Raw genomic sequence first — 27,707 nt, 5'->3', positions numbered from 1 at the left:
GACTCGTAAATAGACATAGTCGGAGGGTTTTCTAAAGACGAAGGCTCCCCGATCCCCGAGCACCACACGCACGGTACTCGGGCAGACATGGTGCTCTGCAGTCAAAAATAAAACCCTAGCCCACCATCGCCATTCTACCGCATAACGCCACGCAAGTCTCATGCCACGGAAAACACCATAACTATCCACCATCCCATAACCGGCAAATCCTAAAAGCACTAACCAGAACAGGTGCTAATAAGAATAATAAGAAGCAAAAAAAATTGCACGCAACTAAGACAAGGTCAAGTTTCTTTCAAGCCCTACTACCCCCACCTTCCTATCATAACCCGGGGACAAAAATGATCGCGGCAGGGATCGAACCTGCAATCTCTTGATTCGTAGTCAAGCGCCTTGCCATTGGGCCACGCGACCAATAGTCTTCTTCGCTCATAATTCGACAGGTAAAAGCGGTTGGTTGGGTGTGGGTGGAATTATCAACTGGGAAAGGAAAAGTGATGTCACCCAAAAAAAAAAAAAAAAACAAGCTCTCCAATATGGTGCAGGAACTCTGTAGCTAGAGAATATCCGTGACATGTTAATTAATGTTAATATCCTTGGCAAACACTGTTAATAGATGTTTTCCAAGGTATTAACCTGTATAAATTCCGCTCTTGGCAAATTAATATACTATTACTAAGCTAAAACGAATGTCCACCCGTTCCGGCTACAGATTTCCCACACCGCAAGTATGATAGCAGAACCGGTGGGTGTTAGGGGGATGTTAAAAAACTACCTTATGTGGTAACATAAATCCTCTGGAGCACCCTGTGGAATTACCCACGATACCACAAGTTTGGCAGGGCAGCGTCCGACCAGATATCAATCAGGTACCTGTACCCTCGTGTATGAATACTAGTGCCACAATAAAGGACAGACAGTCAGACCTCCTTCCCAGTTCCGACGGCATGACTCGAGCATCTACTCGAGTAAATAGAAAATCTACTGTACCGTACCTAAGTACGCCTTACTACCAGTTCGGGATATCACAATCATAATCCCTGAGAATTTTTGTTCTATCAATAGATCCTGTTACCACCACAAAGCTATGCACCACCGACAAAAGCGCAACCCCAAAGCACCCCCCCGACAGACCAGAAAGGTGCCCATTCACAAAGCGCGCAATTGGTGGCGGAATAACACATAAACAATTCGTCAGAATCGATTCTTTCCCTGGGGCCACGTACTCCGAGGGATAACAGCTTATAATAAGCTCATCTAATCCCCCTCAGTTCCTGATTGTTCATTTGCATGGCTGCCCTCTGACACCAGCCCCACAGCAAGCACCTCGACCAATTTAGACACCGACCAATTGGGATCATCATGTTCTATCACTCACTCTTCCTGTGAGTGGGCGGTCTCCCGAAGTGTCCCAAAGAAGCAACCCGAGCCCCATCTAGGTTACAAATGGAGCTGTGTTGGATATCGCGTGGTAGGTGTCGGTACTGTATAACAGTACGGTACCGTTCCTGAGTTCAGCCAACAGACCGGTACCCAAGATGTAGATGACAAAACACTCGAGTACGAGCACACCTTCCCAAAAGTCCACTTGAGTGGAAGGATGCAAAACTCCCGCTGTAAAACTATAAGAAGTGATATGAAAGAGTGGGAAATGCAAGCGGGGAGCCGGAAAGAGGAAGGAAAAAACATCCCTGCTTGCTCGCAGCTTGCCACACGGTTACACTCACTAAAATATCGACGGGAAGGAATAAGGTTTAGGAACCTATACAAGTAATTACTTGTTCTAAATTTGAACATTCCGATCCCCACGGGAAATCAATGCACGCCAAGTACGATGAGTGAACTGTATGGGCAGCCAGAACAGGTGGGAATTCGTTCCGGCCCACCATGATAGCACGTTAACCGGCCAAGAGTAGACTTAAAACCGGTCAATTCTTTGATATGCGAATTAATTACCCCTGCCAAGGAGGTTAGCAGTAAGTAACATGCACCCCAAGCTTCCTTTCCTGTATACAAAATGACTGACCTTTTAACTCCAATACCCCCCCCCCCAGAAGGCTTGAAGCACCCTTATTTTCTTTATTAATATGCAGAGAATCATTCGCTCCATCATCCAGTAGAGCCATAATCCTCATCGGAGTGGTGGTTGGAAACTATTTATATATCGAGGTTGAGTAACGTTCTTTTGGCAAAGTACGCCTGCAGTCGTCCCTCACTACCGGTAGAACGTACTCGAGTAGCTGTGGTTTACCGTACTAGTACGGGACAATATCAAGGCCAAGATTTAGCGCTAGGCGGGTTGCCGTCCCACATAATTCCATTCTCTCCCCCTGTCAACATCAGCACAAATACCCCGCACGCCCGGCCATTGCACGGCATGATGGAATACCATTTTCTGAGCAGACAGCCATACCGCGTCACACCTATCCGGCTCCACTCCTGTCCTACCGCACCTCCCCACAAAGGCCGACTCTTCCCCGTTTTGTCGCCCAAGGACATGATCAACGAACTGCATTCACAACGGCCGCATCCGGATTGAATCTTTTCAGGAGCTTTGCTCCGGATACGCCGTTGACCCCGTGAGATGTTGTATCTACGGTAAAAAGTGCTTCTGAAGAGGACTGTGATACACAAGCTGCCTAGGCAACACCTCGAGAACCAGCGGGTACCGGGGACCGTGGAATCAGAGTTGAATAGCGTTGATGCGTCTTTGCCTCAAGGGGAGCCCAACTCAAGCGATGCTCGGCTTAGCGCACGAGTGCTAAAGTTGGCAGCATGATAACACTTATTAGCAACCATTGGGTCCCGATGAGCGATGATACCCCACCACGTGGAGAGGGAAGGACAATGGTTCTAGACAAGCAAGTAACGTCCTTAAAGATTCAGGACGAATTAGAACAAGATATGGAAATTCCAGCACGTTCCTTTGTCCAGTGGTTACCCGCTTCGTCTTGGCTTTTAACCGTATGATCTGTGCTTACCAATGCTGGGGAAGCATACCAGAATCCCAAAAAACTAGTCCTTGGAAGAATTGCGTTAAACTACCATACCGCTTCTCGCTCCCTCTGCCATCGGTACATTGCTTCCCATGCCATTCCATTCTAAAGCTATCCAGGACTATAAAATAAACCTAGACGACGGAAAGCTCCTATACGAAACAAGCACCTTCAGTTTGTTTACATAGGACTTCGATACCAGGGGTACCCATAGGTACCGTACAAATACGGTATCTACTCCGTATAATACCGCCCTCATCTGATCCTTTCCCACATTGGCTGGTGGTTAGTACTCCGAGTACTTGTACGAGTATTCGAGTAGAGTAGCAGACTGCCTAATTATTTTTCCTTTTTTCAATTTTCCCTTCGTTTCGATCGTCACCGTAGCCGACAAGGGAAAAGCAAAACTTACTTTAGTCCCTCAAAACAATTAAATCAAGCCCTCAATCCTTAGACTAATGATCTCGTGCATGGGCATTTTACTGACTTGGATGTGTGGCGCTCATTCTGTACTCGAGTACGGTACTCGCGAATTTCATAAGAATCCAGACCCCACAAGTAGCACAGATTCTTGGCGCCACGGCGTACACATACCAATATCTTTGAAATTCAGGAGCAACAAGTGACTAATCCTAGCACGCGCTTTTTTGAGACCAATCATATTTGGGCGCAACTTTCCTGCTTTTTCATGGCGAATGAAAAAGTGCATAAAACCACGCCGTATTCAGAGCCCCGCTGAGCTGAACAGGACAATACCGGTACTTGTAGTACAGTATCGCCACTTGCAGAAAGATTGATTCACTCCCGGGGGTCATAAACCCCATTAGCCAGGCACCGGGATTCCTCAACTCGTAGCTCTCGAGCTAAAATCCCTTAAAATTCGGCACACGAACGAAGGGGTAAGCACAGTATTCCGAAGAAGGGTATTCTCCCAAGCGGGGATTTCCATCCCATCATTTCGTATCACTCACACCCTGTGTGAGTGAATTCAGCTATTGGGTTAGCCTGGTGGGGGCCCTTGATTGGCGAGTGTCTGTAAGCTTAAGTTGAGCTCGCACAAAGTATGATATTTCGCTTAGCGCCGGGGCCCAAGGACGGGGCATACGGTCTTCAAGTACAAGTACTCGTACAGCACCGTAGGTAATTGAAAGCAAGGCCGAATGTGGAAGCTTACTCTCCTCGAGTAATCAGAAGAGGAAAGTTGCGATCGAAGCGTAGTTGAAATGGTACCGTGGGTATCATGCTGTAGCAATCACACCCTGCTCGATTACAGGCTTTTAGGACGGCGGAACCAATAAATGAAATGATAGGATACAATATCGGTCGGGCAGACAGGTATGTGAGGACCTCACGGACGTGTGCTTGTACTTGCTCCGATCTTGAGTTTATCCCGGTCAAAGAAGTGTGGTTCAAGCACAATGCCACGGGTCGCCATTTGATGGTTAAAAATGGGCTCCGCTCCGACTGGGTACAACTAGGTTCAACCAGCGGTATCCTCCATCCTATCCAAACAGGCAAGTGAAAGAATGATGCTTACTTCTTTAGATGCACATTATGATACCTGTTCCAGCCTACAACTCATCACAAGAGCATTCCAATGCTCAATGCTCAATTTCAGCTTGAATTGACTAGGGGACTAATTTTTATGACTAAACATAAACGAGTGCGAGTGCCCACTGGTGCTTGACGGCATCCCAGCTCAAGGCTTGCCCTATGTCGCGGCCGGCGCCCCGGCGTCAAAATGCGATCGAGAGCTTATGTGCGCCATCGTGACACAGACTCTGCGAAAGTAGCATGATATGAACCGCCACCGGTTTGGTGCCCGGGTGCGTCAGTAAAAAATCGGCAGATTATTTCTGCTGATACCGTGCCGGCACCGGTACAAATCTGTATGGGGACAAAGATTGTGTCTTCAAACTTTCATGGACCCGGGCCCGTACCGGTAAAGTACCGTACTCGAGTACTGTACCGGTGGTCTGGGCACTGGTGAATACCGGTACCGGTATTTCATAGAGCATGACACCGGCATGTCTGAACAGAGTTTCTTGCAATTTTATTTCCGACGAGAAGTAGGGTCAGGCATCTAGAACCCCTGGTGGCTCCCACCCCTCGATCACCCACGTCCATACCGGTACTCGTACCCCCTACCTCTCCCCCGCAAATGAGCCAATAGATGTTGCGGGTTGCGATACCTGTGTCATGTCGAGTCATGGTTTCTGGCCAATGCAGGGCAGGCAAGCGCCTTAAATCGACCCTGGATTCGAGTGCTCATACAGTAGATGACAAGAATCATCAATCAAAATATCAACAGTCAACACTTATTCCTGTAAAAAATAACTGAGGAAGTTCAATTCGACTCCTTTTTTCTTTCTTTTCCTGCCCCCCTTATCCGAGCATCAGGCAAGAGACACGGGTTTTGCATGCATAAGTACACCTAGGCAAACAAAGCCGTCGGCTCTACCTGTACCAATGGGTGCTTAATAATGATGTTGGATGAGTGCGGCAATCACTCATGGACAGAGCCTGGAATGGCGACTAAACAAACACGATGCCAGGAGATCTCCCTGTCAGTCTCAGTGTCTAGAACACAGGTTAATAAGCAACTTCTGCTAATTACTGCGACCAACTTTGTAGATGCGCAAAATTCATAGTCAGCAGTCCAGGAGATGGTAAACCCCTTCAAGGGTGCGGAAGGGAGCCCAGAGTTCCCCCCAGTTTTCTTCTCTCTTCCTCTTTGCGCTTGATTACGCAATAGCGTTCGTCAGGGTAGGAGTGTATGATATTGAAAGTTTTGCTCCGGAGAATCGGATATACTCTGAATTCACAAGATCAGCGGTTTGCCAAGTGTTAATTTAAGAGAGGGGATACTTGTACCAGCACTGTACTCGAGCACGAATGCTCAATATACGGTGGGCACAGTTGGAATCTTCTTACCCCCTATTTTCTTTCCCGTAGAAGGAAAAGAGCAGACACTCGAGTACGACGACGTCTTGGTTGTCTTTCTCTTCCCTTTTCCTTTTCGGGGCTGCATCCGTGATTGGGAAGGAGGGACGTTCACCAAACAACCTGGTAGATTCCCCGAATACTCGTACTTGTATGGTACCGGTAGGAGGTCTCAAGAATTTATGACCTTGTGTGGACATCGTTTTCCCTTTTTTTCTTCCCTTCCTTCGTGTGGCGTTCACACTCACCGAGTTTCAGCATCGCCAGCGGGCGACCGCAAATGGTTGGAATGGCGTCGGCAAGAGCACGGAACTTGGTCGCGAGAGAGGCGGGAGACCGCGGAACATCATGCCGTCGCAAGGACCGCACCGTAACTAATTGTCATCGTACATGTACTGTACTCGATTACAGTACCGTACCCCATTGCCTGATCACAAGTGAGACCATCCGGTGAAGGTCTTTTTTTCTTTTTTGAACCTTGCAGATCACATCAATTGATTGGAAAAGTTTGGCCGCGCTTATTCTTGTATAATTACTCCTACCGGTACTCGTACTTCCAGGTGGCAAGTGCCGGCACCTCACCACTCAAACAGGCAAAGGAATTGAGAACGAGAAGAAAAAAAGTAAGAGTTTCTTTGAACCCAACTGGTACCCCCTTTGCAAAAGTTTCCCTACCGCTATATTTTCCCCCAAGATGAACGGAGTGAAGTAGTTTGGTGACCCCCCGGGGCCGACGCAACAGACTACCAAAACGTAGCAGTTTGAATTGGAAGCAGACCGAACACACGGAGAGGCTTTCCAAAGGTAAAAATTTCTGGGGATACAACAATTGACTGCACAGTTTTATGATGGGGTGAAGGGAATGTTTCATTTCTCCGATGGCATATTTCCCGGTCAAATGTGCTCGAAAAGAGCATTGAATACGGTGATTGGACGGCGTGCTATGTCATTGGCCCTTCCTCTCTCTCGGTGGGCGGAGGTTAAGGAATCTGTCCCGGAAGGGAAGGAAGGGTCTGTGTTTTTTTTTTGCCCTACCTGTACCGGTATTTTCTTTGCCCCCTTTCCAGAGAAGGGAGTTTTGGGTTGTGATACACAGCACACCGCATAAAGTTTTTAAGGGCGCAGTACCGTATTCATATGATGGTCTATGATACTTCATATCGGATAGAGGTACATGTAGAAGAGTAAGGTAAGGCCAGATACCTCCAGTCCAAATATACCGAAACTATGAGGCCGATTCCCCCTTAGTCTGTCGGGTGGTGCGCCCGAGAGATCTGGTTAAGAAAACGGGATCTGAAGAACATCCTTCCTGGACTGGGAATAAATTCAAACCGAGACCTTTACTGTAGCACCGTTTTCTTGGGTGCACCCGACGGACAAAGGGATACAGCATTACAAAAACTAGGGCAGGTTTGGACGAGTGAGCTCGAGTAACATCGATACGAGACCCTGGTTGACAGTGTCACATGGGTCCATAGGTTCCCGGCATGAAGAAGCCTGAACATTTGAGCCTGAATTTGGAATGGGAGATCAGACATGCACGGACAATTTACTATACTCGAGCGCAAGCACTCGAGTGCCGGTACTTGTACTAGTACTTCTACGCTACCGGTAGCACAATTTTTTCCCCCCGTGTTCGGTTCCCATATGCCAGGGATTTGTATGCTTTATTTTATTTCGCTCGAACTCCAGGTTTGTACGACTGAGATATGTAAGTTACCGGTACGATAGCAAGTGTGTCAAAGGAGCCACAACACCAAGCCTGTGAAGCAAGGGCGATGAACAGGGGGAACGGCGGGGGTGGACCATTACAATAGCAGTGTTTCCTTTTCTTTTCTCTCCCTCAAAGGCCTTGATCTCGGGGGCCTCTTGCTAGTATAGGTACCGGTACAGTGCTCGAGCACAAGTACAGCACCGCACCCAGAACTCATTACGAGTAGTACACTGTGCTCTGTCAGGGGGTCGACGTTGACAAAGCTGGCGCACTTCCGAAAACAGAGTGACGACTAACACGCTGGGCGGGGACTTGAGGACCACAAGCCCAGCACTGCACACACACCAGCCACTATCACATACTTGTACAGTACCCGAGTAAAGGCCGGGGCACTGTGCCCCAAACAGAGTTTGTTCCTGACGGGCACTCCCGCATTGCTGCAGGGCTTCCACATTCTTTGCGGGGGGATACGGTACTGTATATGAAACGATTGCGCTCTATCCTCTGGGCATTGCACTCGCACCACTTTGTGCAACTTCATCAGGCTCTGGGCCGGAAAAGGGTGGCATCACACATACTGTACTCGAGTACTTGTAAGCTATCCCATCCCTTGCCAGTCAGTAGCCATCTCGTCTTTGTTGTTGGAGAAGGGTTGGACCGACTAGCTGGGGGCACGAGCACGGTGGGTCCTGTAATCTCCTGATCTCCGAATGTTCATGTCAGCAAGTAAGATCGATACCCTCCCCCCTTCTTGTTCAGAGGGGCAAAGCATGCAAAAACTTTATATCTGGATGGCGAAAGACATCAGGGGTTAGTATAAATCGTCCTAGAAAAGGGATTGTTCGTGGGGCAAAAACCACAGCTTCCTGACTCATTCCTTCAAGTGCGGTGCCGGTACTGCTGCCCACCGTACTCGTTCAATTCCTTGTTCTAGCCTTGAGATATTATGTAAGGGCCGGAAGTGAGGAAGGAGGGGGATGATTTCTTGCAGGCCGCTCTACAGATGGTAGTGGGGGGCTTCAGGGTTTCCTTGGGGTTCTTGGGTCAAGGTCAGGTGAACGCCGAGCCAGATTAGGGAGTCCTTTAGCACACTTTAATATCCGTCCACCGATTCGGAGAGGGCCACTTACGAATGCGAGTGGAAGGGAACTGAGACCTCATTCGAGAATTTTGTGCAGATTTCCGGTATTTGGTCGGATAGGAGCAGCTGTTGGAACGGGATCTACTGTAACAACAATAACAATGATAACAACAACAACAACGAAAAAGAAATAGGAGAAAATATCTGTAATCAATATGCGAGCCTGCGGATTGGTTGATCTTTCTTTCTCGATCGATGGCCGCGGGCGTCCTGGCCTTAAATATCTTGGCGCCAATGTTTTGTGCGTCCGAGCACCCCTATTAAAAGAAAGACGACTTGTTGCCCTCTCTGGCAACTTTTCCGCAGCAAAATTCCCTACTAGTGGTCTCTGAGGGTGTGTTGTTATTGCGCTTCTGCACTAGTACGAGTACAGTACGAGTGGGTCAGATATCAATGCTCTCCTAGCCTTGCCAGGCATATCAGTCAACGTCACTTGTTCCTGGATAACTTGCTATCGTAATTAGCTGTCTAGGGCAATGGCTCACCATGCTGATGTTTTTCCATATCTCCGAGCTTTTTTCCGCACGATTGAATTGAAGTTAGGTATAGTATCTAAGGTGGTAATTGATATACAAGGTCTCTAGCTTCAGCTTGGCCCTGATAGCCTGTTGCCGGGGAATACAAGTACCGGTAGTGATACGGCTGATGATACCGGCAATGTTTTGTTTACATCGAGTTTGGAGGGGGTGGTGGAGGAGTGGTGACTGTGTGCTTCACTACCGGCAGTAAAATGTTAGTATCATACATCGAAACAATCAAACCGTGGCCATTTCAACCTCAGGTTGATGATCCACTAGGTTTTGATTCTTTTCTTTTCTTCTCTCCGGCCCAAGTTCACGTACCGGCATGTCTCGAACGGAGAAGGAGGAAGCAGACGGAGTTGGTTAGTGAGGTCCTGCCCAGAGAAGATCAGACATGTGGTTATCTCTCTAGCCCTGGTAGCTGATGCGTTATGTCTCTTCTGGGTACAAGTAGATGTGATTATTGGTCGCTAATTGCGAAAACCTAGCTACAAGTGTGTACGATACAGTAAAAACTGTGATAATTAGACCTAGAATTCCCCTCCCCTTTGACTCAAAGGGGGAAAACACAGTGAGAAAACTGTCTTTCAGCCTTCCGCTGAGACAAAGGAGGGGGGTTGCAATCGACCCCACGGACACTCGGGGGTATTGAGCCACCAACGACTCTTGCCCTGCTTTTCGAATACAGCATCCATGCTGGGTTGAGCTGATGCCCGACAGGCTACACGTTGGTTCTGGGAGGACCTAAGCTTATCATCCTGGAAGGCGTACGGTACGAGGGTCAGGCAATAAAAAGTGGTAGGGCGCGGGGGTGTTGATATCGATTTTTTGTCAAAAATTAGTGGTACAGCACAACAGCTCGTCTGGAAACGCTGATCTTCCACTACTCAACAAGAGCCTGGAAAGCAGTGTTCTTTCGATAGATCGGATTGAAGGTTTTATACATCATCCATCAATCACATTTCTTAGAAGTTGACTGAGGTAAGAGGAAAATAAACATCCTTCTGGGGTCCTCTTTTTGTTGGGCCTACCACTGCTGCTGAAATTTCGGTTATGCACTGTACAGTACACAAACCATTTTTTATTGCCTGACTCTTGTGCCACTATGATTACAATTACGGTAGGGAAGAGTGGTTGAGAGGAAATGCAAGGGATGGTGCCACTATTTAATAGTACTAGAGAATGAGAATGGCTATGCCGGTGCGTTCTATACTCGAGTAACCATCTGGATAAGGTGTTCTAGGTTCTAATCCCTGGGTAACAGTTAACCTTGAGCCCGATTGACTAATCACCATCTTGTATTTGATCGGACAGGACCTCTGTTCCCGGTGCTAGTACCGGTAGTGGAGACCAATGAGGGAGCGGGTGGGGCGCCTCGACCGGGCTATGGCCGGCCTTGTACTGTAAAGTACTCGTACAAGTACTCGTACTTGTAAAAAGCGCCATCGGAAGAAGAAAAAAAAAGTCTGGGTCCGAATACGGTAGCTGTGGGCAGGCGGGTTCCAGAAGCCTCCAATACTACATTGACATAATATTTGGGTGGTGATCTGGGACTGAATAAATACTCTTGATCAGCGCCCTCCCCCCCCCCCCTCTCTCTACCGCTACGGTAGTCATTCAATTTACATCTGTCTGTCTTTTCCTTACCTCTATTCAGATTCGTCTTCCGGCCATGAAAGCCTCAATTTCAACCGGTCTCCTGCTGCTCAATGCAGTAGCCAATGCGGCCTGTCCTTATATGGACGGAGGCGCCTCTTTGCATAAGCGTGCTGGTGAGAGCGGTAGTTCCTCTGGGCTGCCTGGTGATGATGGCTTCTTTGAGAAATTCTACGTTAAGGATGGGGAAGGGGACTACACTACTACGGATTTTGGTACCCCGGTGGATGATACAAATTCTCTGAAGGCTGGGGAGAGGGGCCCAACGCTATTGGAGGACTTTGTTCTCAGGACTAAGATCACCAGATTCGATCATGAGAGGGTTCCTGAACGTGCAGGTAAGCCTTTATATATTTTGTTTTAGTGCGTTTGTATGCTCATGTGTTTTGGTAGTCCATGCCCGTGGTGCCGCTGCCCATGGATACTTCGAGAGTTGCGGTGACTTCTCCAACATTACTAGCGCCTCGTTCCTCGGAAAGGAGGGAAAGAAAACGCCAGTATTCCTTCGATTCTCGACTGTTGCGGGATCAAGGGGCAGTGCGGATACCGTCCGGGATGTTCATGGGTTCGCATTGAGGTTTTACACTGGTGAAGGAAACTACGATATCGTTGGAAACAACATTCCAGTTTTCTTCATTCAGGATGCAATTCAATTCCCCGATCTCATCCACTCGGTTAAGGTATGCTTTGCTCGGGAGTGATTGGCCTTTTAGGATGATCGATGTTAAAATTAGCATAGCCTAGCCCCAATAACGAGATTCCCCAAGCTGCTACCGCCCACGATTCCGCATGGGATTTTTTCGGTCAGAACCCATCGACTATGCATACCCTTCTCTGGGCTCTTTCTGGCCACGGAATCCCTCGCTCTTTCCGTCATATGGATGGGTTCGGGGTGCATACTTTCCGTTTCGTCAACGATGCTGGCAAGTCCAAGTTGGTCAAGTATCACTTCAAGACGAAACAAGGTCTTGCGTCCCTTGTTTGGTCCGAGGCTTTGGTCCTCAATGGCCAGAATCCCGACTTCCACCGTCAAGACCTTTTCGACGCCATCGAGTCGAAGAACTACCCGGAATGGGATATTGGCGTGCAAATCATGGACGAGGATGATGTCCTGAGATTTGGCTTTGATCTTAACGACCCGACCAAGATTGTTCCCGTCGAGCTGGTGCCCATCACGCCCATCGGAAAGCTGGTCCTGAACAAGAATACAAAGAATTACTTTGCCGAGACCGAGCAGGCTATGGTGAGTGATGGCATGATGTGATCCACCGGCAATTGTCGGTTTATCATTACGGATGTGGTACTAACGTTGGAGTATAGTTTAATCCCGGTCATGTTGTCCGTGGCATTGACTTTTCTGACGATCCTCTCCTGCAAGGACGCTTGTTCTCGTATGTCGATACTCAACTCAACCGTCATGGCGGACCAAACTTCGAGCAGCTTCCAATTGTAAGTATCTACATACCCAATGGCCCTGTTAACGTTTTACATCTTCCCCAATGGCTAACCAATACCAGAACCAACCCCACAGTGAAGTGCACAACAACAACCGTGACGGTGCCGGTCAGAACATGATCCATCTCAACACTGCCCCCTACACACCCAACACCCTAAACGGAGGCTTCCCCAAGCCCGCCACTCAGAACGCTGGGCGCGGCCACTTCACCGCTCCTGCGCGGAAGATCGTCGACGCGCACTACGTTCGCACCGTGTCTCCCACCTTCCTTGACTATTGGTCGCAGCCCCGGCTCTTCTTCCAATCCCTGGTCCCGGCGGAGCAACAGATGGTGGTCAACGCGGCACGCTTCGAGCTGTCGAAGGTCTCCTCGGAAGCAGTGCGCAAGGCGGCAGTCGCACAATTCAACAAGATCTCCAACGATCTCGCTAAGCGCATCGCTAAGGCCTTGGGCATGGCGCCGCCGGCACCGGATCCTGGTTACTATCATAATAACAAGACTTCCGGACTGTCGACCTTTGGCAACCCGCTTCCCAACATCAAGACTTTGAATATCGGGATCTTGGCCACGACGACCTCGCATGCGTCGCTTGCTCAGGCTGTAAGCCTTGCCAAGGCTTTCAAGGGCAAAGGCGCCGTGCCCAAGATCGTTGGGGAGTACATTACCCCCGGCGTGGACATGACGTACTCAGCGACCGATGCCGTCGTCTTCGACGGGGTAATTGTAACGGACGGCACATCCGCCTTGTTCTCCATGACTAGCGCGTCGTCACTGTACCCTCCCCAGCGACCGGCTAGTATCGTCCGGGACGCCTTCCTCTACGGAAAACCCATCGCCGCCGTCGGAGATGGAAAGGCCGGTTTCGACGTGTCGAGCATTTCACCCAGTCAAGATGGTGTGTATTGTGTCGACAACAGTGGTGTCGGTGGATTGCCCGATACTTTTGAGGCTGGCTTGAAGACTTTCAAATTCGTGGGGAGGTTCGCCGTTGATTCTTAAGTTTGAAATTTTGTAGTATATCTTTTATTCTGGTTTCCTTATTAATTTTTTTCCGACTTGTTCGGGGGCCGGGGGGAAATGGTTTCTTTTCATTTTTGGATAATAAAATGGAATCGGAGTCAAAGATGAGCTCTGTGCGGTGCGTTTTTGCTATGGTTAGTGGTGATATAATACCCATTCTTGTACAGTATGACACTACAATTACCACCGATACCACTCCCCAATTCGATCCCGCCAATGGATGAAGGCGAAAGAATCCCCTTTTCGGCAACCATCACGGGTGCAATCCAATTACATCAAACCAAAAAACCCAACGTTAATCGAGCAAGTCTGTAATGTGGCACCGAATTTTTTTTTTCCTCTCCAACAGATAATCTTTATCCCCCATCTCGTTTTCCACCAGCAAGCCCACCTCCCGCTAGACCGGAATAAACCGGGTCTCACCGGGGGCGCTGAGGTTACCTTTCTTAGTTGGTGAGTCTCGGAGTATAAATCACTTTTTATCTGTCTCGAGCGAGCGCTTAAAGACAATCTTTTCTCCCTTAATCCGGTTTGGGGGTGGGAAAGGGATTCTGGACGTCGTAGCGTCGTTCCCAATTATTCCGGATCTTCACGGGTAACTTGTGTATGGATAATGCGGTGCCTACAAAGGATGATAATAGGGGCTCAAGCCTTAGTTGTAAAGTACTCGGACAGTTATGCTAGACGGTCACGCGCGATCACTCGCCAGCAGACCTATTGCCGGTGTTGAAATATGCTTCTGGCACTACCGTAGTATCACTCGCACTATTGATTTTCTCCTTGCATTAGTCTTGATCGCCATCTCAAAACCCCCTTACAATATTGGTACTATTGAACATACCTCCTTGCCTTTCTTTTCTTCTCTCTGTTTCTGTTTACTTCCTACTGTTGATTTACTCGCAACTTGTGTCTCGCTCTCAACAGTAGATAGTCTGGGTAGTTTGCTCTCTACTGAGAAGTCAATTAAGCAATTCATTATTCTTCTCGTCACTCAACCAGTTCCAAAACCATCATTCCGTTCTCACTGTTTCAACAGCCGGGAGGGGGGGTTGCTCATGTGCTGGTTGATGCGAGTATTTTTTTTACTTTTTTTCTAGTGATATTGTTATGGGAGGATATTGGCTTAGTTTATCTCTTGGGCGGAGCCAATCTGTCTACCGACCCGTTTTTGTTTTTTTTTGTTTTCGGATAAGTCTCGAGTACCCCGGGCACGCCTGTCCGGTGTGGTCGATGAGGGGAGGGAGTGATCTGTCGAGAGAAACTTTATGATAGCTGACTATCACCATGCACTGTAGCGCTGGTAGGGGAAGGTTGGTTCGGTGGTGGTGAAGTTGGAAAGTTCTTCTCCCTTGACGTCCTTTGTAGTTCCGCCGGCGTGCGGGGATAGGGAAAGTGCCGGATTTTTCATAATGCCCCCGGGGAAATGGTATGGGTGTGTTTGTCTAGTGCTTGCAAGCGCTTCTACATCGGGTACCATATATCCGCCGTGCATGCGGTAGGTTGCTGGCGCACGATCAAGGCCTCGCTCGAGACTTTTTGAGTGCTTACATAGAATACGTGTTCCAGTGGTGGTTGGATAAAGGGAATGCTGTGATAGATGGCCTTTGTACCCGGGTGTCGTTCCACTGGACGATTGGAAGCGCTGGGCTCCAGTATGATATGGTATGCGGAATGCGCCTGCGGGTAGCCAACTGCTAGGATTGCGGGTGAGATACTATGATTACTTATCTACACGATATACTCCTTATATAAATATATGCTCTAGCATCAATATAGTATTGAGCCCTATTATATAGCTTTTCTCCAACCATTTCTTCTAGCCGTCGCGGGTAGTGAAAGTCCCCCCCCCCGTTCTACCACCAGACATCCCGAGACCACTATACCATTCGAGACAACTAACCCCCCCTCCCCACCTGTAATTTTTACAGAACTTCCTAATGTTTTCGTAAATACCGCTTACCCGGAGAGATGTCAATCTCAGCCCAGCGTGCTGACGTTACTGCCAGTGACCAAGCTAGCTATTTCCTAGAGGTAGTAGTACGATTTCGGACGGGTTCTGGATGCTCAGAAATGCGCGTGCTCGTGTTTGCGGTGAAGATATCGGGTGTGAAGACCTCATTGGGTGAGGCAAAACTAGAAATCTTCTTGTAGCGACCGCATTTCCAAGCCCTGGGTGTAGTTAATATTCCATTATCGGATCGGTCAATAACACGATAACCTCGAGTATTGGTTTTCACACGAATACCACTGATCGGTATTTTTCCACCGTCGGGAAGTCACGGCTGCTGGGGATGCCCGCCCTCTTCTCCTCCCGCTAAGATACTCTATAATACCAGTCTGTATTCCAATATCACGAATAATCACTCGAAATTCTTGGCCGACCAGCGGTGGAAATCTGGTATGATAAATATTTAGCTATAGCTTGCTGCTACTTATTGTTTTGGGTTCAGGAATGGGGAGGGATTCCCCGAGCACTGCTCAGTGTCGATAAAGTGGGACATCATACATTATGTTCGTCTTTTCAGTTCGTTGGGTATGGTGATCAGGTCAATCAATCCAATTTTCCGCCGCTCTGTTTGCTGCTAATTATCATATCGTAGTCAGAATGCCACCAGGACTAACAAGGGAAAAAAAAGGTTCGGAGTGACGGCGTGTGGTTCGCGCTTGGCGTGTCGGTCAGGGGCAGGATGTATTCGTTGCGCGGGAGGGGGGCACGGGGTACAGTATGGTAGCGTTTCCGTGTCCTGACAGAATTGGATGGATCTATAGGTATGATAGTAGGGGGGCGGGTGCTAAGTCTATTGTGAGTGAGTGGGATGGGGGGAGGGAAGGGGGGAGGGAAGGGTTAGGGTTTGCTATGGTGTGACGTTGTTTGAATTATGGAGTCTTGGTGGACTATCGTAATGATATTGTTGTAAAAAGAGGACTTGATGTATGATAATAATATTATGACAGTAATTATTGTGGCCAGATAACAAGACTAGCTGGGCTAAAAAAAGTCAGGCAAACAACAAATCCAAAATCCAAAATCACCAGAAAAAAAGAGAAACAAGGGGACAAAAAAACACGTATGAAGAAGCTATGATATCGCCCTATGCTATTTTACTTAACCGCAAGGAGATCTGGAGGGTGAAAAGAAAAAGAAAATCCTGAAAAAACGCGAAATCTCTAGCATCACGACTCTTATTCCTCGTTAGGTGATTCCCTCTCAACAATCACCCTATTGTTCTCAATGTACTTCCTGCAAACGTCAGCGAGTCGATCGGCCTTATACATCTTAGCACTTCTCAATATGGGCTTGACTGTTTCGGGACGAATCCAGTGAGGGTCTGACAGGTAATTCTCCATCGAATGCTGGAAGCTTGGCAGGAGCCATTTCTCCGACTTCTCTAGTTGGTCGAGTAAGTTCTCAAGTTGCCTTGTGACATCGTCCTCACGTGGGGGCTTGATGAACTTGTTGGTGTAAATGTAATCGAGTAGAACCTTGACCGTGCTCGGATCATCCTGGAGCGAGATTTCGGCGGTAGATGATTCCCTGCAGTTCGATGTGAACATGCCTTTCCAGTACTCGGATACGGAAGCTAGAACAACTTTATGTGCCTTGAAAGTCTGGGGAGGCGCAGTTATCGTGACGTCGAAGAGCGCTTTCTGTTCGCGGAGATTGAGGAGGCCTTCGAGGATTGGGGATTGTGTTTTACCGGGCTCGGGGATTGACGGTGGGGGTATTATTCTGCGTACGCGAGCATGGACCAAGAGTTGGTGGAAGCGGCCTAGGAAGGAGCGGACGCGCTTGATTTCCCCAGAGTCGTAGTTGCTATTGAGGCAAAGATCCCTAGTGCACGACCAGGAATTTCGAAAGGTTTCTGGTGTCATCCCCACCAGGTCTTCGTTCTCGACATTGAGCCAGATTGGCACACTTTCTGGAATAGCGTAGGCGGGCACCTTTTCCTCAAGGTATTCATAGGCCTTCTTGATTTCGGAGATACGCGGTGGGAGCTCTGCTTTCGTTATTATCTCACGGTGTGATGCAAGGAATTCGAGATGTCCTAGCACTGTTGTTGGTGTAATCATCGGTTTATTCGACGTTATCTTCCCGAGAGCCAAAGGACCCATTCTTACCGGGAGCACCGGCTTTTGGCTCCATGAGATTCCCTCAAATTTTGGGTCCACGGCTTCTGAAAGTGCTATGAGCCTATTCCGCTGACGGAATATTTTCCCCTGATTACTCCTTAATTGTGAATGGCCCGAAGACGTGATAGCCTCTTGAGCTGGCGCAAAGCGTATATTGGAGAGACTTTCCCATGCGGACACAGGCCAACTGTGCATCTCCTGATAGTCCCAACATAAATGGTTGAATACGGTACACGAGTCAGATTCGAGTTGATCGTCTGGGAGTGTTCGGTTATTTCGGCGCTCGATCGACCGAGCACACTCGATATATGTTGGACCCGAAATATTCTGGATCAGGAAGGCTTTCCAAATGGCCGACCCGACTAGTTCTTTGTGTAGGAATCTTGAACCTTCTTGGTCTCGGAACGCTGCCTGGAATAAATGCACCGAAGAGTCATAGAGGGTAATTGGTAAACAGAAGCAGAGATCTCCATTCACAGCTAGGTTGTAGGATTGGAAGATGCCGGGTTTCACCCTATAAACTATTTCGGTAAACTTTCGGTACTCCCCAATTTTCTTGTCTGGTAGGTATCCGCGAGCTAGGCCAACCTCGTTGTTTAAAAAATCTAGGTAGGATAGTTGCGGAACACCCAATTTCTGTAGTTCATCTCTGTGTTTGGAAGCTAGATCTGGTCTTAAAAAGGTGGTTTGGTCTATCATTCTTGTCAAAGTCAGGCTTGTATGGGGAGCCAACTTTAGCTTTTCTGCGGATTGGAAAGACGACGAGAGAACAGGCCATATCGGAAGCTGCTTCAACGTGCCCACTAGTGAGTAGTCCTCGTTCAATAGAAGTGAAATGTGAGGGAGGATAAGATTGCTCAGAGCCTAATACATGTCAGAGAAAACTGTGGGTGGGTTGATGAGTCTCAGAAATAACTACCTCAACGCCTTCCGCGGGCATACCGGAGAAGATCTGACTCAATGAATGGGCTGTGTGTATTGTGGAAGGTAAGGAACCGATAGATTTGATAAGGCGACGGACGCCTTGTGGCCATGACAACGACTCGGCGATCAACCCTGTTTTAGGAAATGTCGATCTGTTCACCAGTATTAGGCCGTTTAGTGCTTGGAAAAGTGCCGATTTGCCTTTTTCCGAAGGGGGAATATTGGGGTCGATGATTGCTGGGGGGCTTCCAGAAGCAAAGCTCAAAGGAGTAAGGAACCGTAGGCTACCTGGTTTACCCACTACAGACCCACAGTATACCGGCAATGATTCAATGGATTTGAGATAGTAATCCATGTAGGCGGGATCTTTCTCGACACAAAATGTAAAATACTCCCATACGTTGGCGAGCCAGGTCTTTCGGTATTCAGGATCTTTCGACTCCACCAACCGACATAATGAGGGTATATGATCGAAACTTAGCAGAGAGATATTCATCTTTTCTAACAATCCATTGATCACATTGCACTCAAGATCTTTGGAAACCAGTCTCCCATCTGTGATTTCCAGGATGCTACGCTCCAGGGGAGTTCTAGAGGTGAAGTACTGGATCTGGGAAGTTGACTTTCGCGAGAAGGTTCCCCAGGACCCACCGTCGAGGGGGAGAAGTGAACACCCGGTCAAGCAATCCTCCGATGTGTCTTGTAAGAGGAAGGATAGTAACATGCTGGTGTTTCTTGCTAGGTTCCCTGGGTCCTTCTTCCAGTGGTCTTGAAGCAATTTGCATCGAGTTGGGTTGCGAAGTATATCATGCACATATGCCGGAGTTACTGATAATAGCGATACTTCGTCTGTGGTAGCTCCTGTCAATCCTTTCATAATGGTAGGAGGGAGTGTTACTATATTTGTAATACCCAGTTGCATGAGGAGTGGGACTATAAACTTGCTTTGCCCCGGGCTTAGAAAGTCGAAAATAACCCTCTTGATGCTGAGATTTTCGGTGGCCTGTGATTGGCTTTTCCGCGGAGTAAGGAGAGGAGGGGGTGCTTGAGGGTATAGATCATATAAGCTTTTACCCACCTTTTTCCAAAATTCAGTGGAGATAGTCAAGGATGCATGGTCAGGGTTTTTGAGCTCAGAGGGCGGTGCCGGCCAAAAACGGTAGCCACCTGTTCCATGGAGCTTCATAAGGTGTCGTAGGAATAGGAGGTAGAGAGGCACAATCCCCTCTTTGAAGATCCAATTGTTCCATTTTAAGCCCTCAAGAGGACCATTTTTCTCTTCGGATATGGGAGTTTTTCTGTCACTCTGCAATGCCATATTCTAGAACACATTTCAAGTGGGGGTTAGCACATGATCCTCTTGCGTCGGCAGTATGGGGGTCCCTTGGCTTACAGCATTGATGCCAACTGGGAGGGATAAGGGATCTTTTGTTTGTGGCGGAAGTTGCATGAAACAAAAAGTGGGTTGGGCGCGTTCTGGGACAGCAAGTCCGTATGTGGCTTCAAGTCTGTGGTAGTCCGCCATCTCGGCTAAATCCGCCGGAATTAGTTGTTCTTCGGTGAATCCCTCGATTGTCCACCATTTGTCATTCTCTGTGGAGGCCAAGGATCCAGGAATTTGTAATCGTCCAAAGCTTTTTACCGTGATTTCTACCTCATTTATCCTGGGCGATCTGGTTGCTCTCAACGGCTTTGACGATGCCGAGACTGCCCAGATAGGTTCCTGTAGTTCCTTTTGCCAATAGGATATGGACGAGATATGCTTAAGAAATATCAGTGATATCCTTGCCTTTTCTTTGTAATTCTCGAGATAGGTGCATGTATCCATTGAGGTGATGTTTATAGGGCATAGCGGGGATCTATCCGTGAGTCCGCGAAAAGGGAATCTGAATATGGTTCCTTCGAATCTCGAGGAACCTGCCGAGAAGCCGAATACTCCTTCAAAGGGTTTCAGTTGATCCGGGTCTCACTTGTGTCAGTGCTAAATTTCACAGGGAGGGTTTCGGATACATTTGGGCTGGCGGGACTTACATTGGGTGTGAACATCTCGAATCCTAAATTTCAATCCACCGCGTGGCTTGCCTGTCAGGGGGCGTGGCGGCAGAAAGGAATTCTCGGGACTTTAAATGTTAGCGTGTGTGCATGAGCTGGTAGACCTGGTTACCTACTCGAATATCACATAGGAATCCCCAGAAACAAAGCTAGGTGCAGATGTCCAATGATACCTGGAGGCTAGTCAGCAGTACGAACGTGAGTTTTTTACGTTTGACCGTGACCTTACATTGTTAAAGCCCCCTTTCCGAATTTGCCAATCTTTGAGTAGTCCAGTCCCTTCGATCCAATTCCAACATCAATGATCGATTTAAAGTCCTGGTCGGTAAACACTAGGTATCCGTTAGCATTATACTTTAATGTCTACACAAACGTCACCTCATCTTGGAACCCACCGCCATCATTGTAGCAAAATAGGGCTTTCCCTTGAACGGCCTCGAGTCTCGGGTCTATCAGTTTCTCCGTTGGGTAGTCAGTAGAGTGGTCAATTATCCAGTCAATTCGGGTTGCCGATTTGCCCTCTTCGTCCATGAAATCTTCCGCGTTGGCCAAGTACTCGCTGAAGGTGCTTTCCACACTGTACCGTTGTAAAGTATCCTTGATCACTGCCTTGGGGCTTTGTGTTTGAGAGAAGTCTTGCTCAAAACATGGGTCGTTGAGAGAGGCGAGAATCCTATCTTCCACGGTAGGTAACCCGAGTTTCTTGGTTGTTGACTCTGAGATTCTTGGGTGCAGCGTTGGCCTATTTGTTAGGGAAAGAGGTACATCACTGCCGCTGGCGGTGAGTTCTGAAAATGTGCGCATAACCCCATCCTGATCCGGAGCCTTGAAATCTGATATTGGATTTTGGTCCTTTTTCTTGTTATGTCGTTCTGCGACCTGTTCCACGATATAAAGTGCTACGTCTAGATCCTGAGCTGAAAGGGGCCCCTCAGTCGAAATTCTATCTTGTAGCTCTTTCAACTAGGATCTCCGAGTTAGGGAAGAGATGCACTGGTTTCCTCACCGGAAATCAGACAGGGAGGATATGAATTACCTGTTCAAATGTCGGCGCTGGTTTTACTCCGATGTGTGTAAGGAATCGCTTGACGTTTGATTTGTTTTCTGGGAACCTTTCGCAAACTTGGTCATAGTAAGGAGGCAGGTGCTTCGCTCCGGCGAAAAATATTTCAGTTGGAGAAAAGAACCCGCCCGAGGAGCCAGGGATCCATTTCTGGCTGTCCAGCTCCAATTCGGTATCTACGGCTGAGCCAGCCTTCCCGAGCGAGTAAATCTCATACCAATATTCGATCAGGTTCGCTAACGAAGCACGATCACCTTTCTTTTTTGCCCCTTGCAGTTGTTTGCTCATTTGTTCAACGGTGAGTTTACCGTCCCATCCCAACCATTTCTCCCACGCCGGGCGGATACGGAATTTCATAATTGGCATGGAATAATTGCACAAGTCTTGGAAACTTGCAGGTCGACATTGGAGAGTGTTGAACAGTCCAAGTTCCCCTTCTAGGCTTATTGCTGGGATCCAACGCAATTCCATACCCTCCTTACTAAGTGGCTGAGTGGGAGGTTTGCCGCGGGAGAACAGGGTGGATACTTTGTCATTAATCGCATCATGCGGGCGTGCTGAGCTGCTGTAGGAATGAATTCTTTCCAATATAACTTGATCAGTTATAGCATCAGATATTCCTAGACAAACGAGCGCATCTCGGTAGGCTTTCTCAAAGTCCTTGGCTGGACACCGTTCTTCATCGTCGAAATATAGCGCAGCCACATGTTTTCCCGAAACCGTATCTTTGGGACGTTTGAGCTTCTCGGTGCTGACAGGAACGATCTCCTTCGCAGAAAGCGCGGAAAGGGCTTCAGCTGATAGAGACTTGAAATGATCCAACGCAAATCCAATAAATCCCATTCTTCTTTTATCGCTAGGCGTACCCGTTTCCGAGATCCCGGGAACGACATGGTCTCTAAGTATCTCAGAAAGAGAGGGGCACTTGAATAGTTGTAGGTGGGATACCAGTTCCTTGAGTTCGTAATGTCTTGTGTCGATAAAAACGTGTTGAGGTGTATCCAGTGTGATTGGCAAGTTTTCCACCCCGACATATGTTGTAAGAGAATTGGGGCCATCGTTGGCTATCGATATCCAGGGACTTCGTGGCTTTATTAGCTCAACTATCAAAACAAATGGAAAGAGAAACTAACCGTTTCTCAGGTCTTGAATTGTTTGCTTCCTGAAATATGGGCAATTTGCGGACTGTTAGTTGCATGCATGATCGCTCAGATGCGGCGCAACCTCTTGACAGGTCAGACAGGTGTCGTATCAATTCCATTTTTTCAGCATGATCTAATTTTTCGGCAAAGTCATTCACGGTAACCTCGAGCCACTTCATTAGGGATGCCCTATCATCATAATCCTTGACAATCCCGAGCTCTTGGAGAACCATTGTAGCGCGTGGGAATCCGCCTCCCGTATAGAGATACAATATCTCTGGCTTGAAGCGATTCGCGATAGCAGATTCAGCTTGCCTTAGAAACGAGCCAATTCCCCTGTTCGCTGATACATTTAGGACCGGATATTCAGAGGTAGTTCCAATCCTCTGGAACATGTGTCTTCCGAGTGGGATGAGCCATAGATCCTTCAATGCGTTCACCAGGGCTGAATTTCCGGCCCCCCTACGCTTAGCCTTAAGGATCCATTCCCAGAATAACTCAATGAAATTGTCGAACCCGGGTTTATCGATTTTAACCACCGGCATTGTTTCCACTATTCCATCGAATTCGCAAGAAGAGCAATATTGGGCCGCATCTTCAACAGACCAGGCCTTGATTCTGGTGTGCTTTTCGATCTCGCTGATCAGTCTTACCAGTGTTTCCCGCGATTGCTTGGAAAGAGCACGTGTTTTCACTGTCCTTTCAGGTGACTTCCGAAAGAGGTCTTCTTCGATTCTGTCTCTGGCTATGAATATTCGATCATCCCGAGATGCGGGCATTTCAAACCCCCGAAAAGTGCCATCAGATAGAGGTATTAGCGGGGCTTCACAGCTTCCAAAATCCTGAGCCTGGAAATCCGACAGGATATAATCTAGCAGGACCATCCGCGGCTTGATGTCCAGACGCAGAAGTGCATCAGAGTCTTTTATAGTCGTCAAATGGCGCCGTGCAGTAAAAGGTGAAAGGTATTCAAGACCCAGCTCTTGGTGACGCAGGGCGCTAATTTCCGTTCTTCGGTCTGCCGGGGGGAACACAACCCGAGCCCCGGCGTCTCTGAATGAGAAATGTAGATCTTCGGGAATGCCAAGTGTAAATGCTACTTGTTGGGCCGGTTTTACCGCCCCGCTCACGGTTGGTAGTAGTTCGAGATTGCACTCCACAGCCTCCTTAAAAACCGCCCCTAAAATGCCCATCCACAACTGCCCCCATTCCCCCTGCTTCCCTGCGGGCCAGAAATCCCAACCGGGCGAAAGGTTCTCGTCTCTTATAAATTCTAGATTGCGGACCCAGGCGTGTGGCACACACTCATGTAGCAACCATTGATTCCATTGAGCACCTAATCGTGTTGACGAATTGGCGCTCATGGTAGTATCGCCCCCTGAATGGATATTGGACCGATCTGGCGTAATGCTAAATATTCCGTGAATATGGGCAGGGTGTTTCGTCTGAATGGGGAGGGGAAGAGTGGTAAACAGCCTTCCATCGAAGTCAGGTGTCTTCTGGGGGTTAGGTTAGTTTTCGGTAGAATGCTATCAAGAATTTTAGAGGATAAACGAACGTCTAATGGATTGGCAATTGCGACCCAAGGGAATAGCTTATGGCGTCTTGCCCATATCTGTAGGTTTTCATCCTCCGTGGATTTCCTCAGATGATGACTTATCGCATATTTAACTTTTGTTTCAGAAGGAGCTGTGTCCGGCCCGGCACTCCGAGTGATTTTAATATCCATCATAAAGTCCGATTCGTAATGCTCTTTTGATTGTTCGACAAAAACCTGTCGGTAGCCTTCATTGACGGGGTTCTCTCCCGTCTCGTTTTTCCTCTCATTTGGGACGGTGGACTCAGCTTTGGCAATGATCGCGTCGCCAATTCTCAATGTGATTGAGCGCAGATTGCGCAAGAAGAGTAGGGATTCCACCAGCTCGCTTGAAAACAGTTGGAAGACATCCTCGATATCCTTCTGGGATGTAGACAAATTATCCTCGACGATTTCGCTTTTTATGGCTTGAGCTTCATTCCTTAATGGTAGACGGATAATGGTCCCCTCGAAAGGTGTATCGTAACTTTTCAATACACTATCATAGGCAGAAAGCTGGTTCCTGATCTCGGGCTCGTTGGAGTTGGCAACGAAATCGTAAAGTGGGCCTCCGGGGCAACCAATCTCGGAAGACCATGTCTTGTGCGGGTCAAGCAATAGGAGAGAGGTTCCGGAGATTATGGATGGGTTATCGGTCCAGTTGTATACCTAAAAGCCCCCGTGATTAGTGATGCCGCGAATGTCGGCAGAAAGCTACCAATGGGATAGTGATTACGCTGTTGAACCCTCGCCCAAACTTTCCGGTGGAAGTAAGATCCTTGGCCTTTCCACTATCACCAATCCGCATCAGGGAAGCGAAATCTTTTTGAGAAAAAGGCATGTTATTGTATGCGAGAAGGGATATTCCCTGGAATTCCGCAAGGTCCTTGTGGAGAAGATTCTCGGTGGGATGTTGCCGCGTGTCGAGTACAAATTCGATGGCATCCGCACCAGCATCATCCGCATTCTGGCAAAGCTCACGAAGGACACCACCGCCGGCGGGGTATTCGCTAATAATATTGCGCAGAAGAACTGTGAGGGATTGGCCCTGAGCATTGTTTCTCTGGGGGGCGACGGGCATGTTGGAGGATGGTTACGGTAGAGTGAATAATCAAAAGGGTTATGCTAGGAGGGGTTTTCGTTCGCAAGAAGATAGAGACTGGTTTAGTGCTTCGCACGAGAAGGCTACCATGCAGCCTTCTTATATAGCACTGAGAATGTAGCTTGCGAGCCCGGAAGTCCGACAGATTGGAGTATTATGAAGCAATTTCGTGCCTAGTGCCAGATACCGCCCCACATGGTACCACATAACTCCAGTAACTCATGGAAAGATTGCAGAGTGCCTTTCGTTCGATTGGTGACCTTTCCGGTCAGAGCTGCATCTTGCAAACGCCCACAAGGAAAAGTGGATTGATGTGCTGCACCTGAACCAAGGCACTGTACTCAAACTTCTCGGACTGCACAGTGCCAAAGATTGTTGGCCAGGGTCCCATCCAATACAGCGATTTAAGGCCCACCAAGAGCCCTAGGATGGCGGCCCGACCCGCAACGTCCTTGGTTTTCCCTGGGAATTGCCTATACCGTACCCGTCCGCCAGGGAACACTGCGCGCTTCGGGGGGCAGCACTGCCAACAGCCCGTTCAAAATAACAAAACAATCAACGACGGTTGAAGAACTATCGCGTGTTTAGGCGCCCTTTCTTGTTCTTGGGAGCGCTGTGTTCTACCAAGCGCCATGCCTCCGTTCGAAAGGTAGGGATACCTGCGATGGACGACCGAAATGGGTGTGCTTTTGGAACGCACTTGATACTATTTTCTCCCACGGGGGAGGGTGGAAGTCTTGCCGTACCGTACTGTACGAGTATTGTGTGTGTTGTGTGTTACGAGTACTAGCACTGGAATCATACTTGTGACCCATCACTTCAGGCTACGATGCAATGCGCTAATCCCACATCAGGCAGCAGTTCCGTATACGGTACTCGTGCAACAGGCGTTTCCAATGAAACCGCCAATATATGCGCTCCATGTGCCGCTACCATGTTCTCTTTATATTTCTTGTTACAAAGTATTCGATGGTATGATACATGAGAAGCGTGCCTTGAAGGGTGGTGTGAAACCAGATACCGGTATCGCGATCCGAGCGGGCTACAGTGGGGTGCGGAGGATGAAATGAATGGTGGTGGAATCGCTGCCAAGTGGCGGGGTTATCAGCTCCATTCGCTGAAGCAGCCAGCTCAGAGAAGATGAGAAATTTGTGCATTTCACTGCTCCAACCTGGAATTGAAGAAACAGTGCTCCAGTGCCGGTACTCGAGTTATCTCCAGAGAGGTCGTGCCCGAAGGATAACTTGAGTTGGGGGGGGGGAATAATAAACATCCCTGCAATACGTGACTTCGCGCGGATGCTTTGCACCAAATTTTGCCAATGTTGGTGAAGTGCAGCCTAAAGCTGAAACGTGCTACAGTAAGTTATATCCTCCATTTTTTCCTTTGTGTCATAACATGAAGCCGGCGGGAGAATATGTACGAGTACTCGTACTGTATGGCACAGAAGGATACTGGTATGTATGGTACGGACAGCGGGTAAAAAGGGAGCATTTCCGGAAAGTTTTCCAAAGAAGTCGGTGGGCAAGACATGCAAACGGGTTATGGCTGCACTGCACCGAAGTTGCCCTTGTTTTCGCGTAGATTGCTGCAGCGTATCCTGTACGAGTACTGTACTCGTACAGTACTGTAATAGTACCGTACCGTATGATAGCTATTATCATACCGGTACCCGCAGTCACAAAGCCTTCTATCAGGCTAGATGGTGGTTTCCCCTCGTGCATAATTCCAAGCAATCAAGACCCCCATACCAGTATAACCCATTTTCTCGGGAAGTATGATATACACCTCTTATCATACTGGCACGGCAAAGTTGACGACCGTCTCCCGGTAACTTGGGGGCTTCGCGGACGGGTGCTGCACAACTTGGACGCTTCCGGCAAGGCACAACCAGAAAAGTTCGGCGCTGGGGAAACCCCGACCCTTGCATAGTCACCCAAGACGCTATCATACGATACCGTAGGCCACAGACAGAGAGGCAGGGGCTTAAGGTTATCTGTCATACTCGTGCTTGTATTACCGGCATGCCAGTGATACCTCAACCTCGGTACCGGTAATTTGTGATACTTGTATCGCGTCACGACCGGATCACTACACTGTACCCATCGCGACCTCTCTCCAGCCTACTCTAGTAGAGGCCTACCGCACCATGCCCTTCGCCCATCTCCCGAACGAAATAATTCTCCAAATCTCGGAACACTTGCCCCCGCGAGCCATCTCGGCCCTGGGCCGGACCCCCCGGCACTATGCCAACCTCCTCAAGCTCCCT

At 48.5% G+C, this 27,707-nt stretch overlaps 3 protein-coding genes; 1 reads left to right on the top strand and 2 right to left on the bottom strand.

The window, feature by feature from the left end:
• Positions 1 to 10,987: 10,987 nt before the first annotated feature.
• On the top strand, positions 10,988 to 13,559 carry GSTUM_00010313001 (uncharacterized protein; the record flags this gene model as incomplete). XM_002841208.2 has 5 exons in its annotated part: positions 10,988 to 11,309; positions 11,365 to 11,651; positions 11,711 to 12,214; positions 12,292 to 12,420; positions 12,489 to 13,559. 5 exons carry the CDS (start codon positions 10,988 to 10,990, stop codon positions 13,425 to 13,427), a joined length of 2,181 nt encoding a protein of 726 aa, XP_002841254.1. The 3' UTR covers positions 13,428 to 13,559.
• A 2,831-nt stretch (positions 13,560 to 16,390) lies between these two features.
• GSTUM_00010311001 (uncharacterized protein) lies at positions 16,391 to 20,127 on the bottom strand. XM_002841207.2 has 3 exons: positions 19,897 to 20,127; positions 18,499 to 19,824; positions 16,391 to 18,443 (listed from the first exon to the last, which is right to left on the bottom strand). The coding sequence occupies exons 2-3, from the start codon at positions 19,819 to 19,821 to the stop codon at positions 16,632 to 16,634; spliced, it is 3,135 nt and encodes a 1,044-aa protein (XP_002841253.1). The 5' UTR covers positions 19,822 to 19,824; positions 19,897 to 20,127; the 3' UTR covers positions 16,391 to 16,631.
• Positions 20,128 to 20,780: 653 nt separating this feature from the next.
• Positions 20,781 to 25,417, bottom strand: GSTUM_00010310001 (uncharacterized protein; the record flags this gene model as incomplete). The annotated part of the gene is made up of 6 exons (XM_002841206.1): positions 20,781 to 20,887; positions 20,951 to 21,518; positions 21,592 to 22,699; positions 22,752 to 24,259; positions 24,319 to 25,005; positions 25,073 to 25,417. The coding sequence occupies 6 exons, from the start codon at positions 25,415 to 25,417 to the stop codon at positions 20,781 to 20,783; spliced, it is 4,323 nt and encodes a 1,440-aa protein (XP_002841252.1).
• Positions 25,418 to 27,707: the final 2,290 nt, after the last annotated feature.

The sequence above is a fragment of the Tuber melanosporum genome, assembly GCF_000151645.1.
Source record: "Tuber melanosporum whole genome shotgun sequence assembly, scaffold_69, strain Mel28".
Lineage (NCBI taxonomy): Eukaryota > Fungi > Ascomycota > Pezizomycetes > Pezizales > Tuberaceae > Tuber > Tuber melanosporum.
The sequence above is the reverse complement of the archived record's forward strand: the minus strand, read 5'-3'. Positions and strand labels throughout refer to the sequence as shown.